Raw genomic sequence first — 17,104 nt, 5'->3', positions numbered from 1 at the left:
GTGGAGGAAGTAGTCACATCTTTTCCTGTTGTGTATTTCCTGCTGCTCTGTTGTTATTGTGGTTATGTGTAACTTCACATCGTCAGTTCTTTAATAAAGCATCTTTTAGTGCCTTTAACAGTAACAGTATAAATAAAATGTATTATGTCCTTTAGCTAAAGCCAAGGGTTAAAGTAGGAAAACTACAAAATACTCAGTTACAAGTAAAATAAATTGCATTGTCAGCAAAATGTACTTAAATACACTTATATTATTAATATTATTGATGCACTAACATATAAGCATCATTTTAATGTTACAGCTGATCGTCAAAGAGCTCATTTGAACAACTTCATGCTGTATGTAGCCTATACACATGATGTCATTTTAGCTGACGTATGCCCTCGTCATTGTTTGTATTATACAGTATATAAAGGAGTAGGTTTCTTATGATATAGTGTAGTCTAATAAATGTAGTAGAATAGAAAATGCAATATTTCCCTCTGAAATGTAAAAGTATAACATAAACAAATGAAAACACTCAAGTAGAACAGGCTGACAATCTCAAAAATGTACTAAACTGCATTTATGTATTATTAACAACTGTTTTTAATATAATAATTCATTTAATAATATTTCTAGGACTTTAAAAAGGCCATCAATTACTAATATTACAGACTTACAACCATTAACTAACCCTTCTGGCCAGCTGCTCAGCATCAAAATGAAAGTATTTCATATCTTAAAGAGCCAAAGTGCTTTTCTATCAGACCTCCTAGATGTTGCTACAGAGAACAGAAAGGCCAGGACTGTCAATCATGATGTCAACAGTAATGGTGGCGATTATGTTGATAATGATGATCCTTCATTATGACTTCCTCATACTGTGCATTTGTTCTGCCTGTCAGTGTGAGACAGATGGAACATGATGATCACAGTGGTGAAATTAAGCGATACCGTATTAAAAAAATCCATGATAAAGTGTCAGATGTTGAGGATCCTAAAGGACAGATTCCTCTTAAGGAATGGAGACCAAATGAGTTTGATCCAGTAACCTTTATGCTGCTTGACATTAGTCCTCTGTGTTGGCTTAACATTTAATTGACCAGACATCAGCCGTGACTGAAGCCCCTGAGGGGGGCAACATTAATCCCACCCGCAGGGACAGCTTTCCATTTATAGGCTCTGTTAGCATCCCATTACCTGCAGTTCATATCAGCTCTTGGGTGTAATGAAGATGAACATGTGTACACCTAAAACACAAATGGACTCACATGCAAACCTACCACATACTCACATGCAGATTATTACATCCACTTTGCCATAAAGTTAGACTTTTCCTCCTTTTTTTCTATTATTGTCTCATAAAATATTTAATGACAGGATTGAAAATGTCAGGCCACGTAGTGTCATAGCTAGAGACGAGCGCTCATGTTGAATTGTCACTTTGACATTGAAGGACATTGAAAGTGCATCTTTGTGGGATGCTCTAAGCTCTGCAAATACCCAAGAGCATTATCCTCTTCAAAATCCCTGTAAAAGAAGGCGTACTTTGGTTCATTTTAAATAAGCTGGCTACATTTTGGGCAATATTTTCTGTACTTCTTCCATTTCACATCAATAGATAGATGGATGGTCTTCAGTGACCCCACAGTCTTTTCTCAACTTCTCTACAAAAACTGTATTTTTCATACCTAACAGCCTGAGTTTGCAACTTACACTTCATTTAGAAACGTTGCCCTCATATCAGACACTCAAGCTCACCATACTAAACATATAGAGTGTAGCTGTTAAAAATAGCTTTCCTGCCTTTCATCTTATCTCACTCTGCTACTGTATATGTGAATGTTGTACTGTACCCTGATCTACTTTTCTTTCATCAGTTTAGCTGTTCTCTATCAGGCAACGGGAGGAAATGTATTAACAATGTCTTCCATATGTTTTATTTTAGTTTGAGGTTAGAGCAAATTAACCCTGTCACGCTGAGTGAATCATATTTCATACATGAGTTTTAGAGACCTCTACATCATCAAAGTGATCTTTTTTTTCATGAAAAGCCTGATGTATACAATCAGATACATGTAATACACAGATAAACCAGCAGGGGGCAGAACACATGCAACAGGGGACCTTTAATTTGAGGCATCCAAGACATATGTTGTTATTCACTGAGACAAAATTTTGAGGCCTGGATATTTTAGATATTTTAGTTTTGAAAAAGTTAAGGTAAGAAAAACTTTTTAATAGTTAGTTATACTTATATAGGAATAGTTACTGGATTGATGCAATGTTGAATGACTAAATATTTTGTAGATTATTTTATGGGTTGAGAATGTATCAAATTAGATACATCAGGTCATTGATCTGTAAATCTGTCAGTTGTCAGAAGGTCCAATTTCAAATAATTAGAATTTCCTGGAAATTGTTTGATGGTTCAGACTTGACAGGGTCAAAAGATTAAATATATTAAAAATGGTTGAAGTTAGCTGTCAATACTGAATTTCACATTCATAAAACTATTCATTTTACCAGAGTGAATATGCCCCTTTTTCCCTCTAAAATAATAATAGGTCTTTTGTTTGGCTGGAAATAATGTGATGGGCAAGGTTGCATTAGGTTGGACATCGGTTTCTGACAGTGACCATATTAATCAATGTCAAGAGACCTGTGTTGTATTTCTGTAGAGTCTGACATCATTGAGGGCCCCTCTGTGCAAGAGGGCCCCTGAGCATTTGCCCAGATTGTCCGTATGGTAGATCGGGCCATGGTGATGGAATGGATAAAACAGTATGAATGTGAAGCAGGATGAGGAAATAAATATTATAGCTGTCCTCAGATGGAGATGGTTAGATGAAGTATATAAGATCAGCACCTTTACTAGAGTCTCAATGTTAGCTAATGCTTGATAGAATCAAACTACTATCTTTTCATCACGTGAACTATTTACTGTACAGTCCAGGGTGAATTCCCACTGGAATAATCCCACCAGCCCGATGCTTCTACTCTGAGGTTAAGCTGATAACTTCACCCGAAGGCTTTCCTCCAGTCCTTGATCACATCACTGATTATAATGAGATGAGCTTTGAAGCAGAGAGAACAATCATGTCAACTCATGAAGAGCGTCTAAAAATAATCTGTCTGCCATCAGGCCTGACACTGCCGGGAAATATTTTCACACAGAGAGGAGGAAATGTTTTCTATGTTATAATCATAGAATCCAAACTGGCTGCTTTACACTGGGTTTTACTGTAGGAACAACTGCAGAAACTGGTGGAAGGATTGCATGATGATATCTAATTTTGCTGGTGCCTTCAGAAAAATCAATCAATCAATCAATCAATCAATCCAACTTTCTTTTTATAACTTTCATACAGGTTAATGTAGTTCAAAATGATTCACAGTTGATTGACAATCTGATAATAGGACAGAATATGTGTAGACCAAGGACAACATAAAGAAAAGAAATAAAGACAATGAATGAATAAAAACAAAGAACAAATTACAAAGAAAAAGAAAAAATTGAGACCAATGCACAAAAGAAATGCAAAAAATTTAATAAAAAAAGTCAAATATGTAAATGAATAAATAAAAATGAGAGAAAATAAGAAAAACATGTATTAAAAGTTAGAGTAAAAAAAACAAGGAGAATAAATAAATAAATAAATATATTAAATTAAATAAATAAGAAAAAATAAATACATGAATAAATAGATAATATAGAATAAGAAAAAATGTGTATGTATTAAAAGTTAAAGTAAAAAAAGTAGGGGAATAAAAAGGATGTTTTCCTTTAAACCTACATTATAGAAGATACATTTCTTAATTTTTTTATTGATTGTTTTGCAGAAAATTACACACACTTAAAATAATAAAAAGTAATTATTGAAGCCAGAAATTGACCAAAATGAATGGTTATACTGGTAAGACATTTATTGATAGTATCATTCAACATTCTGCACTCAAAGAGTAAAATGACTGCCTTTAAATCTGTACACTTGGCAGCATTTCATTCCATATTTACATATTTTGAGCCGCCACAAGAGGGCACTGTTGCCATGAAACTCGGTGCACAGGCTTCCATTCTTCTTTGCATCCATAAAAGATTTTGAAAATGATTTTTAATTTGATTTTTATGAAAATGAATCAAATGTGATGCTATTTTCTGTTTTGACAGTGTATCTAATAAGCTGGGTGGGTTTATCCACTAAAATGAACAAACAAAGCAGGAATAGTCAATACAATTGAGTGTATGTTGCCTCATGCTTTCTTCACTATTACTCTTAATAGCATATTAGCTGCACATGGCCGGGCTGTGAAATGTAGAACTGAATCAACCTTTATCATTGCAAACATTATGACTTGTCACACAGGTGTTTCTAATAGCTTATAACTGCAAATAATCATGAGTTGCCACATTTAATTACAGTAATTACTAGGAGGGAGCCATCATTAATGTAATTAGTCGCACCTGTGCCTTTTAATGCTACGACTAGTTGATGAGTCAGCTGAAAACAAAAAGCTCTATGGATCTGATTTATGTGGGAATGATAAAATAAAGAGTGTGCTGATGCAGGTCAGAAAATCAGTGATGCTCATCACATAAGTCAAATCCAATATGTGAGGAAGCATATGTCTTAAGTTTAGTCAGTATAATAGAAAAGCTGTGTTTCTTTTTTTATTTTGGCGGTTCAGGCAAGGTTTAACTTGGATTTTTCACTCCATAAACAACATAAATTATGAAATACTGCCTGAAAAGGGACATGCATCTTTAATCATCATCATCTTTAATCATTTTTGTTTCAATAAACATCCACATGTAGTCTCAATTTAGAGGTTGATAAAAAAGCTATCATTGTATGTACCCAAAATCAATCAATTAATCTAACTTTATTAGTATATCATAAATGGTTATATAACAAAGTGTTTTACTTTTCTTTTTTTAAAGCAACGCTGTCATAACTCAGGAATCTGCAGTGAGGAAACACCAGAGGTAGGATAAAAATGTAAACATGAAGAATACCCAAATATAATAAAAGATTAATACTTTAAAAAAAAACTATAAATACTATAAAACATTTATCATCGAAAGAAGGATATGACTAAAAAGTTTGAGCAATGCTGATTTTTATGCTGGAAATTATACACATTAATTTATATAGTAGCAACTCAGACTTTAGGACATGTAAAAAAATATATAAATGATGCTCTACAGTTCCATCTTTTGAGAAACAAAAGAGACATAAAGATTATGTTTGTGCAAGTTGATCTTTATTCATTTTCATGTGCAGTGCATTTTTCGTCTCGGTCATCCCTTTTAAATCAGTCCCAACGCACTGGAACACTATTTAGTGTACAATAAAGGTCCAGTGGAAAGAAAAGCTGGGGGAAGTTTGAATCAAACATCATATCATATTACTTCAAAACAGCATAATCGTAAGCTTTTCATGGACAGCACACACATATTCCAAAAACATCAGATTTTGGCCAAGGTCTAGAATTAGCTGTGTCATGACATTTCAGAATAAAACCTGTACACAGTATTACAAGTCTGGCTACACACATATATTTATCAGCTGTTTGTGCTGTTTGAAATGAGTCATGAACGAACAGGTATTCATTGCACATATGACACAAATTTAAGGAACAGTGGACTTCTTGGTTATCACTGCATCCTGACATGAAAAAAAAACAACACAGTTCAATGTGTCTAGCATTATGTTTAATTAAACTGTCAATGTGAGATTTTTCACTGACAAATGAAACAAGTTTAATGTGCAAAAATACATATTTGAAGAGGCTTTTTCAGAGCAATGATAATTGTCCACCTATATCCGCCAATATTAAGACATTTTGTTAAGTTTTCATACAAATTCAGGTGTTTGTAATTCATACCTATCTTAAGGTAACTTATTATGCTGCTCTCAGTCATATCATGTGACCTCCTAGAAAAAAAGATCACAAAATGCTGAGTCCCTAATCCCAAACTTAGGTAGGCAACTAATATTAGACCACTAATGATGTTTATTTTTGAGGTGCACGGTATCATTTCCTGTTTTGCGCTGTCAAAACAACCAATATCTAGCAGTTTTTCTACAATGTGAGCCACAAAAGTCGGTAAAACAATGTTTAGGTGTGTGTGTTTGGCCATTTTGCAGTCTCACGCTTTGCTTTTCGTCACGTGACTTAAAAGTAGTTCCCATCAGTCTCAGACCACAGAAGTGGTGCTTTCTGGGTTGATCCGGACCGGCCTGGTGCTTTTCCTCAGGTCCTGCAGCTGTTTGGCCGGCTTCCCCACGCCCTCCTCGAACCTGCGCTCCACCACGGGCAGCACGGTGTCGTGGAGGAAGGACGCATTCTGCAAGATGAAGGATTTCTTCTCGGTGTCCTGCTCGCAGCGGAGGCTGTAGTCCACATGCTGCACGGCCACCAGGATGATCTCCCTCAGGCTCTCCAGCAGCACCATGTGCAGCTCGGGGAAGTAGAGCTTCAGGCCTTCCTCCAAGAAGCTCATCATCTGCTTGGTGAAGGCCACGATGGTGTAGCTCAGGTTCACCCAGCAGTCGTCGCCGGTGTACTGCTCGAAGCTGCCCATGCCACAGGTACGCATCTCGTCCTGAAGACAAAAACAGAGATGAAAGCTTCAACAAAACCCAATGTCTGCTGATTGGTTTGTATAAAAAGTCCCCTGCACATTGGTAGAAACCACTATGTAATAAGAATAATACAATTTATTTATTTAATATAGCACCTTTCATAGAAATTTAATTCAGAAAGTGCTTAACAAGAATAAAACTTGAAAAGACCATAAAACACAATCAATGAGGTAGAAGCAAGAAAAACAATAAAGTCCAGATTAAAGCAGAAAAAACACAGGCAGAGGACCTTAAAGGGAAACACACAACAGAACCAAGCACTAAAACTGTTTAAGATAAAAGAAAGGACAACTTAAATAAGTGAATCTTCAGTTGCTTTTTAGAAACTTCTACAGAGGCTGCAGATCATAAACCTAAAGGTAGTGAGTTCCGTAGTGTTGGCACCACAACTTCAAAGGCCTATCACCTTTTGTTTTCAGGTGGGATAACCAGTAGGCCCTGATAAGCTCAATGACCTACTGGGTATATATGGAAGGCGAAAGTGCCTGATTGTGGAGGGCTCTCTAAGTGATTACGAGAACCTTAAAATAAATTCTGAACCTGATGGGGAGCCAATGTAATGAACATAAAAAAGTGTAATGTGTGACCTCTGTCTGGACCTGGCAAACAGCCTGGCAGCAGCATTCTGGACCAACTGTGGAGATGTTTTGCTGACACGGGTAAAGAGGGCATTGCAATAGTCAAGCCAGGACAACACAAAAAGCATGGATGATGATCCCCAGCTCAGGTCGAGACAACTACAGATCTGAGATTTGTGATGTTTCTTAAGTGGAAGAAACATGCACCAGTCAACGTCCTGATTGAAGATAAGAGATTTTTTAAGTTGGATTGTAAAGCAGATGAAAGAGAATCAATGCTCTGAGCAACCTTGGGAGTTATACATTGAGGGGAAATAATGAGGACCTCTGTCTTGTCTGTATTTAAAATGTACCATCAGACAGTCGTGCAAGATAAACAACTTGTGGGTGTTTTCAGGTTTAAAGCAGATGTGCAGCTGATGTGTATAAACTAAAATTGAAGGTAAACATATTCACTGTACTACTAAAACACCCTTAGACTTGTATTAAAGTAGCAACACAAACCTTAAGAGACAAGAGAACAAAAGAAGATGTAAAAACAGACCTTGAGTTTAGCCAGAGCCTCGGGGGTCATGAGGTTCATCCTCCTCCACATCTCCTCTGAGTTCCGGTGCTTGGTGGCTTCGATGATGATGTCCTTGTAGCTCAGCAGTCCTGCCTTGATGTCTTTGACCAGCAGGGACTGTAGGGTGAAGGTCAGGTCCAGGCCAATCTCCGTCAGCTGCTGGCAGTGTTCCTTCGCCACTTTGACGCACTCCGCCGCCGTGGACAGGCTCTCTTTACTGTCAAACACCTGATGAAGACCAAAACTCACTTTATTAATCTATGTTTTAAAATTTCACTGAAATAAACAGATGTTTTAAGGCATTTAGATTAAATACTGCACCCTCTGGTGGCCATGTATGAGAATTACGCCTCAACTACTGATTTCATTGTGTGCATATGTTTCATCTTTCCTAACCTTCTTAATCAATAACTTTGCAGGTTCTTATTTTTCTGATTCTCTCTCTACCTGCTTGCTGAAGGCATCCACAAACATCCTCATGGTTGATCTGGACCAGACAACGAAGGCGGAGTAGCAGCCCGTGTTCCCTGCAAAGTCCATCTCAAACTCCTTGGCCGTCTCCAGCAGGCAGGTGAAGAAGATGTTGCAGAGTTTGTGGATGTAGAGCAGCGTGGCCCCTTCGATGCGGAGCTGGCGTATGGCCGTCTGGACTGCAGCGGCACGGTTCTTCAGAAACAGCTCGCAGGCCTTGGTGGACTGGCCTGAAACATAGATGGAAAACAGTTCAGCTTTAGTGCAAATGTAGGAGCTAATATAGAAAGACAGTATCTTGGTTCATTTTTGATCTTATTCTCATACTGTAAAGTTTCATGAACTTAAGCAAACATGGTCTAATAATGAACTTCTATATTATTAATATTAATATATATATATTCATTATATTAATAATATTAATATAATTTATGCACAAGCATCAAGAAAAAATGCATCCAAGCTGACTTTGACGTAATTATCATCTCAACCAAACCAAATTCCACAATTTCATCAAGTTTGGCAATTTATCAAAGCTTTCACACCCAAATCTATAATTACATGACTAGGTCTGCCAATAATCTCCACCCTACCTTTACAACTTTTTCTAAATGTTCAATTAGATTAAGAGCTCCTATCTGTTGGAAACGTTTACTAGATCATATTAGAAATTCCACCAGTCTAAAAGCATTTAAGAAATTAACCAACTGTTCTTTCTGGATCAATTAAGTAATGCAACATCATACCTATCATGTTCTATGCATCGGTAATTGTTACACTTGTAACACCTTTAGTTTTTTTTGTTTTTGTTCAGCTTTTGTCTGTATTTGTCAGTATTATCCAAATAACAGCTAAAAACCTCAAAGATATCCTGTTGATTATCATAGAACACTATGATAGAAGTATTTCTGCTATAAAAATGATACACATACAAAATTAAATGATTAATTCATCAAAATCATTGAAGATTAATTTTCAATTAAATAAATGACTATTATTATTTCAACTCCGAAAGTAGGAGAATAAAAGTATTATGACAGTATAATAAATCAATTAAAGGGTGAGTGAGGATATGAAAGGTTGTATTTATACCTCCAAAAAACAAGACAGAACCCTTAACCTACAAATGCTCTACAACTGCGAAGTTTAAGAAGCTGCATCAAGAATCAAGGATTGGGGAAAAATACAGATCTAAATATATGTCTGTGGGTGAACAGCTGCACACACTGATTATAGATCTAATTATATGCACTTTAACAGCCCTGAGGGGCAAAATCAGACAGTAAATGATTTGTATGCCTAGTCCAAATACGGATTCAACAACATGAAAAATAACTGCAACAAAGTGAATGAGTAACCCCCATGATATTTCCTGCCTGATAGTATGTGCTACCTATGATTTTAGCACAATATAATGGGTAGTAGGTCATTCTGATGGACCATTCATGTTGGACTGTGTGAGGTGTGAGGTGTTATTAAAGAGAAAATAAAAGGACCTAGTCTGATCAGCTGGGACACGGCTCTCCTGGTCGCTTTCGGTCCACCACGAAGTGACCGATCTGGAGATAACTCGAAGACAAGGACCTCTGTCAGCTGCCGTACACGCTCATCCACCTTGGACCTCAGCTCTTTCACCCTTTGAGTGACCGGCTGGTCTTTGAGATACTCGTTGAGCTTGTCCAGCAGGTCCACTGCGCCCTCAAAGTCTCTCTGAGCGATGCACACGTCCAGATCTTCGGGAAGCTCCTGGATCCACTCAAGGCTGAGATCCACGTTCTCTTCAGCGCCTGCCTGGTCCTCATCATCCTCCATGTCGAAGGGGTTGGTGGACACCTCGGCCCTGACCGGAGAAGTGGGGACCTCCTCCTCTTTCTTGTGCCTGTCCTTGGTGACTCTGCTCTTCTTGGTTTCGTCTAAAATCTCCAACCACTCCTTCTTGACTTTGCTGTTCTCGGCCTGGAAGATGCGGCTGTCGGGGAACATGAGGATCTTGAACATGTCCTTCATGGGCGGGTTGTCTTTCACATTGACCACGGCGAAGCTCTCCAGATCGTACAGGGCGTTGTACTTGTACTTGACCGTGCCTCGGCGGTTCGGCAGCCAGGTGGCGATCAACAGGCAGTCGTTCATCAGGAAGGCGTGGACCTTCTGGATGGGTGACATGTTGTCTACATCAAACTCAACAAGGTCTCCATTGTAAACCAAGTGCCTCCCAGGGGTGTCCATGATGTTTTTACCCCCTTCCACCTTCTCCAGCAGGGAGGTCAGCGTCCTCTGCTTCACCTCCTCTGTTTCTTTGGGGAAAGCAGCCTGCATTTCCTTGGAGGTTTCATCTTTGTCAGTAGACAGCAAGGACTGGGTGATGCTCTCCATGATGCTCTTCTGCTCGGTCAGGATGTGACTGAGCTGGTACATCTCACTCTCCAGGTAGGAGATCTCTTTAGCCGTCTCGATGAACTGTCTGTAGTTCTTGTAGACATTTTTCTTCAGGTTTTGAGCCGTCTCATCGGCCAACGTTTGGATTTTCTGACGGTGTTCCTGAAGGTCTCTGTCGCCATCGGATTGTTGGGACAGCTGCTTCACGTAGTTTTGAGGGTCGAAATTGGGAGATTCGAGAAGCTTCCGTAGTCGGTTACCCGTTTCGGACATCTCGCGTCGTGTTTATTCGACTTATTTAGTGTTTATAAACAGACACACACATAGGAAGAGCTCATCCAGAAGACGTCTCTTGCAACCCAAACAGGAAGTAATACACCCTAAAACGTCACGGGATTCAGAGAAAAAGGGCTGGCCAACAAAATCGAATAACAACAAAAATGTTAGATTAAATTTAGTCATAAATTTGAGTTTTATTCAGATTTTTAATCGTCACACCACTTGAAATATAATCAATGTTTAATATAAAAATGGCATAATACACATTCACGTTGATTTAATCAACAAATTACAGCCGAAATGGCTCAAGAGAGCATTTTTGGTTGGCCAACTCCCTGTAGAGAAGACTACACATCCCAGAATTCATTCCGTTGAGTGCAAACCAGGGGGAGTCAAGTTCCCGAGTTACTCAGCTCTAAATCGGAAACAAGGCGCTCAACTGTGTCACAACAAAAATAAAGTATTGCAGCTGTTAAAAAAAGCATTTATGTAGCAACAGTGCAGCAGACACTTGTTCTTATGTAAATAAACAATAAACAAAAAAATCTATTATTTGAACCACCCTTTTTCTCTTCATTGACAAAATGATCCAAATATTTATCTTGCAATTTGCAGAAGAAAAGAAACAAACAAAACAAAACAAAAAACAACTCTGAGCTAGAGGGAGTTACAGCATGTAAACAAAAATAGGTGTCAATAGTTTGTCACAGCCTTTGGATGACTGGAAATGAATCAATATTTTGACCTTCTTTGTGCAAACCAAGTTAGGCTTTTTCCCTGTAAATTTGCTTTTAAGAACATAAAGTTTAGCTAGTAAAATTAAAAGTTGTGTCATATATAGCTGATAATTTATTGTTGGTGTTATCGTCTAGTATTCCAAAAAGTACATGAACTAAATCATATACTGTAACACTTTGAGTTTCACAATGAATGAAGGTACTTTTTAGTATTATTGTGCTCTTCTTTCTCTTTACTATTATTATTAGTTGTAGTAGCAGTAGTAGTAGCCTGGTAGTAGAGCAGAATTGTGTTATTCACAAAATCTCAAAATCACAATATGACAGTACCAGAACAAGTGAACGGCAGTTTCAATTGAACTACACCTTAAAGTACATCGGATATCAACATCAATCTGATTTAAAAAAAAAAAAAAAAAAAAAAAAAAAAAAAACATAGCTCGGCTCTTCTAAATACAGATGTAGTTTTATTTTGAAGTCCTTAACGGAAATTACTCTGTATTGTTATGCACTTGACAGATGTACTGTTGGCGCTAGCTTTGGACTGACAGCTAGCAAACATCATCGTCCAACATGAAGATATGAATGTTTTTACTGATTTTATTGATTTTATTTGCGTTTGGTGGTGATGTCAGTTGTTGTGTTAGAGATATGTACAAGCTACATTAGTTAGTTAGTTGGTTTTAGCAAGCTAACATACACATTAACCAAGGCTACGTGGCTAACTTCAGGTAGCTCCCAGCACCTCTTCTCTTCTTTTATCATGGATGATGATTTTCTGCTCGCTATCCAGCTTCAGGAGCAGTTTGACGCTGAATATGAGTCGTCAGTATTTCCATCAAACAGCTCTGGGGATAATGACTTCGGACACAGCAGTAAGAAACGAAGAGTGGAGGTAGCAGGGGGCGGCAGCAGCAGCAGTGATGTTGTCCCCTACTGGAAGCCGACCCCGCAGCCCGAGAGGCCGCTGTCCATCGTGGATGAGTCCTGGGAGACGCTGGACCCCAACCCCGATGTCAGAGCCATGTTCCTGGAGTTCAACGACACGTTCTTCTGGGGGAAACTCAGCGGAGTGGAGGTGAAGTGGAGCCCCAGGATGACACTGTAAGTCACTTCTTATGGCTGTCATTTGTTGTTAGGCTACAATGTCACTGACCTCTGATATCTCTTCTCATGTCTCATCTTGTAGGTGTGCTGGTGTGTGTTCATATGAGGGTCGAGGTGGACTGTGTTCGATCAGACTCAGTGAACCTCTGCTGAAGCTCAGACCTCGAAGAGACTTGGTGCAGGTGACACAGATCTTGATTCTCTTGTAACATTTTATAGAAGTACATCACAATATGCACCAAATACAACTAACCGGTCAAAGTGAATGACCAGAAAGACATTTACAGTAGGCCCAAAAATGTCTACATAAAAAAATGTCACACAGCTCATAATAGACTTACATTTTATAAAAACAGTTTAAATATAGCGGACATAGGGTTGAAAATGTATAGCCTCTTATAATATAAATACTGGTAAAGTTGTAAGTCAGATAACATTAGGGCCCGATCAATACTGGGGGGAAAAATCTAATATTGATATTGTTATATATTCAGTATAAACATAAACACACTTTTTTTTTAGCAGTCATCCCGCAAATGTGTTTATCAAACACTTGTGACAAAGATATGTAATGAAGGTGTGATATTTTACACTTACAACAATAAACATTATTGTGTACAATGGCATCAGTGCACTGAAAGTATAAACTTCGGTGGGAATTTAATAACTATATGTTAAACTTAAAGTAAGAAAAATGATAAAATATATGCTGCTTATGTAACTTCAAAAAAATTGGCACATATCGGACAACATACCGATATATCTGTGATAGGTCAATATCGGCCGAAAATATCATTTGATTGATGTATGGGTTGGGCTTCAGATAAAATCCATCAAAAATGATTCGTATACACAATAGTTACTCTTACTGTCAATTTAATTGAATTTGTCCTTAGTTTATTTGTCCTTCAGCTCCCAAACCTCAAGTGTGTCAGTATAGGAGATGAAAAAATGTTATGAAGACGTAACCAGAAAGATTTTCCTAGTTTGATTTTTGTGGTTTGTGTGTGTGTTTGGTTTCTGCAGACTCTTCTCCATGAAATGATCCACGCGCTCCTGTTTGTGACCCAGAACAACCGAGACCGTGACGGTCATGGACCCGAGTTCTGCAAACACATGAACCGTATCAACGACGCCACTGGGACAAAGATTTCTGTAGGTGTATTGTACAGTATTAAGCATTTAGTTAATATCTTATCAGCGATCTTATCAATAGAACCTCTCAACCTTCTGTCCTGGTCAGGTTTACCACAGCTTCCACGATGAGGTGGATGTGTACCGGCAGCACTGGTGGCGATGCAACGGGCCCTGTCAGAACCGCAAACCCTACTTTGGCTATGTGAAGAGGGCTATGAATCGAGCGCCTTCTTCTCAGGATCCATGGTGGGAGGATCATCGGAGGACGTGTGGCGGGACGTACACCAAGATCAAGGAGCCTGAAGGATATGGAAAAAAAGGAAAGAAGAATGGAAAAAGTGATGGGAAAACCTCAGAGAAGAAACCCTCTGGAACTGGAAAGCCTTCAAGTACAACTACAGGTAAAATACCAGGACCTCCTCTGTGTATTTACTGGCAATAGCTGGCCTTTTTTTTCAAATATTGTCAGCTATGTGCTACTGAATACAGAACACAGTCTCTTCTACCCTTCACCCTACCCTTAGTGACAAATACAGTACATTGGGTACTCTGTAAATGCTTCACAATAAGGCTGTATTCAGACTAAATCAGGCATTGCTGCAAAAACACCAGTCCTCCCACTCATTTAAACAGGGCTAGTGTGTTCAGGCAGCTGGGGTGTTGGCCACAAAGAGAAAGTTGATCCAGAGTCAACATTCTGCAGTGACCAATCACAGCCAGCAATCACACTGACCAGAACTGAAAAACCCTGCCATTAGGGAGGATGAAGACATTACTAGGACGAGGGGAGGACATTTCTTTTTGTTGTTGTCAGCTTATTGATTCATTTTAAAGAAGACAAGTGATAAACAGAGGGGGGGGGGGCTGTGGTCAAGCAGGCTAGAGAGTGACTGAAGAGAGGGAGTGGTGGAAGGGAGAAAGACAGTGAATCAGATCAATAAAATGTTATTTTTGGGTTGTTCCACAGCACTTGTTTAAAACCTCACACAACCCTTTGCGACAATTTGCCACAATGCCTAATTTGGTTTGAACTCGGCCTAAAAGCCACTTCATCTTTCACTAGTTGGCTCCTTTTAATAGATACTAGCAGCAGAAGTAACTGTTTGCATTGGCAGTGACGTCATACAGCTCTGATACCACTGTAGGAGAGAACAGTAAACAGTGAGGCTGGACTACAGGTTTCACTTCTCACATCTCAAAGAAAATCTCATTTCTATCCTTTCCCTCTCTCAGGTTCTGGATCTCAGGATATAAGAAACATCATCCCGTTTAGTGGAAAAGGCTTCTCACTAGGAGGGAAGTCCACCACGTCTTCCTCACTGTTTAACAAGCCTCCAGTGCCTGTTGGGAAAACAGCTCCATCCAGCTCCATCTCCTCTCCCAGGAAACCCCTCACCCCTTCATCTCCAGTTAAAGGTCTTAATACTCCTGTTGGCTCAAGCCTGAACAAGCCAACCACAGGAATCTCCAGCACCTTTCCTTCAATTAGACCGGTAGCCTCTGGGGGGCAGAAGCCGCCCATAAAGAGGTCTGTCAGTAACACAAGGGTGTTTGTCAGCGTCAACGGGTCACCGGTGAGACTCCCAAAACCCCACAGCACCCTGAGCAGCAGCCAAGGAGCAGATAGAATCAAACAGAAGTCCATCGAAGGCCTTTTCAACAATACAGGCCTCAGGAAGTCCACGAGTCAATCCTCAACCACAGACACTAAAAGAGATTCACTGACATCACCAAAAGGTACTATGGGTGCTACCTCTACCTCTTCCTTCTTCCCTAAACAATCTAACAACCATTCATCTTCCACCTCCAGCATATCCAAGCCTAGTCCCAACAAATCCAACCATTCCAAATATCCACCCGTCATTCCAAGCAAAGGCAGCCCCGCCAAACCAACACAGTCCAAGTATTTCCACGATTCTACCAGAGACAGTACACCAGGAGCTTCCGGCGGGGGTCAGGTATCGAGGAAGAGGCCGCTGGACGATAGCGGCGGCTCATCCAGCATCTTAAACTTCTTCCATAAAACATTAAACAGCGATTCAGATACCTCAAGGGAGTCGGTAAAGATAGAAGCACCTGCAATGCAGCAAAGAACTGCCACCGCTACCTCCTCCCCCTCCACCTCCTCCTCCTCCTCCTCCTCTTCGGTGATGATGGTCAGCTGCCCCGTGTGCCAAGCAAAGGTGCAGGAGTCGAAGATCAACGCACATCTTGATTCCTGCCTCTCCTGATTGAGGACTGATAGAAGGGAGGTTGCAATAAGAAGGTTCCAAAAGGAGACAAGATTCAGGGAGTTTGCAGTGTTGAGTTTTAGTGCTTGAACTAAATCTCCTTTTTAGACCCTCGCCTTAAGTTTTTAATGCGTTTGGATATTTAGAAAAAATGACATCACTGTTGGTTTGAAAAGAATTTGCCTCTTTTAAGTCTTACTACCAGGTTGGTTTGTTTTCTTTAAGGTTTTTCATATCACTTAACAGCAATAAGGATCATTGTTTTCTCACTGGTGCCTGTTGGACAGTTTGTGCCTTTTACTGATAATGTAAGCCAACAAGATCAGTTCAGTTCAAAACCTCCTCCACTCTTTTACCACCAATTATGGTTTAAATTTAGAAGTTGCTGTGTTGTTAAGTTATTTTCGCCTCCTGTGGGGGGGCGGATGGATCGTACAGTTCCTGCAGTCAGATGTATCCTACACCTCAGATCCGCCTCCGCCTCCCTTCAGACAGCAGGAGACAGCCACTGACCTCTGCTGATCTGCAGGAATCAGATTTCAGACTTGGCAGCTATTTATTTCTGCAGGTCTTCACATTTACACTGCACCCGAAAGCCAGGCAGGGTCAGGCAGTGCAAGGGTATCTTATATTACGTTTTAAGTAATTCAGAACTACACAGGTATTACTAATTTCATCAATCAGATCTACAGAAGATTATTTGACATGCTTTTATTTAGGAGGGTGGTGTGGAAATGTTCAATTTTATATGTGTGTTTTCCATTTTTATGTGTTGTTTCTAAAGCAAGCTGCTAAATATGTGAAGGTTTTATTACTAAATAAAATATTTTACAATTATGTTTTCTTAATTATTTAGTTTGAAGCTGAATTCATGCCATCATCTAACAATTAATCATCACATCTACTGAGAGAAACTATGATATAATAAATGACCACAAGAAGTTAAACTTACAAATAATTAATGCTGTCAATAAAAGCAGTACTAACTAAC

At 39.2% G+C, this 17,104-nt stretch overlaps 2 protein-coding genes across 2 annotated transcripts; one reads left to right on the top strand and one right to left on the bottom strand.

Annotated features, from left to right (window-relative positions):
* Positions 1–5,238: 5,238 nt before the first annotated feature.
* exoc8 (exocyst complex component 8) lies at positions 5,239–10,973 on the bottom strand. Its single transcript, XM_053337539.1, has 4 exons — positions 9,743–10,973; positions 8,223–8,476; positions 7,755–8,003; positions 5,239–6,592 (listed from the first exon to the last, which is right to left on the bottom strand). Exons 1-4 carry the CDS (start codon positions 10,893–10,895, stop codon positions 6,185–6,187), a joined length of 2,064 nt encoding a protein of 687 aa, XP_053193514.1. The 5' UTR covers positions 10,896–10,973; the 3' UTR covers positions 5,239–6,184.
* A 1,204-nt stretch (positions 10,974–12,177) lies between these two features.
* sprtn (SprT-like N-terminal domain) lies at positions 12,178–16,718 on the top strand. The gene is made up of 5 exons (XM_053337544.1): positions 12,178–12,742; positions 12,828–12,927; positions 13,772–13,900; positions 13,989–14,283; positions 15,116–16,718. Exons 1-5 carry the CDS (start codon positions 12,402–12,404, stop codon positions 16,111–16,113), a joined length of 1,863 nt encoding a protein of 620 aa, XP_053193519.1. The 5' UTR covers positions 12,178–12,401; the 3' UTR covers positions 16,114–16,718.
* Positions 16,719–17,104: the final 386 nt, after the last annotated feature.

The sequence above is a fragment of the Scomber japonicus genome, chromosome 17 (genome assembly GCF_027409825.1).
Source record: "Scomber japonicus isolate fScoJap1 chromosome 17, fScoJap1.pri, whole genome shotgun sequence".
NCBI classification, from domain to species: Eukaryota; Metazoa; Chordata; class Actinopteri; order Scombriformes; family Scombridae; genus Scomber; species Scomber japonicus.
The sequence above is the reverse complement of the archived record's forward strand: the minus strand, read 5'-3'. Positions and strand labels throughout refer to the sequence as shown.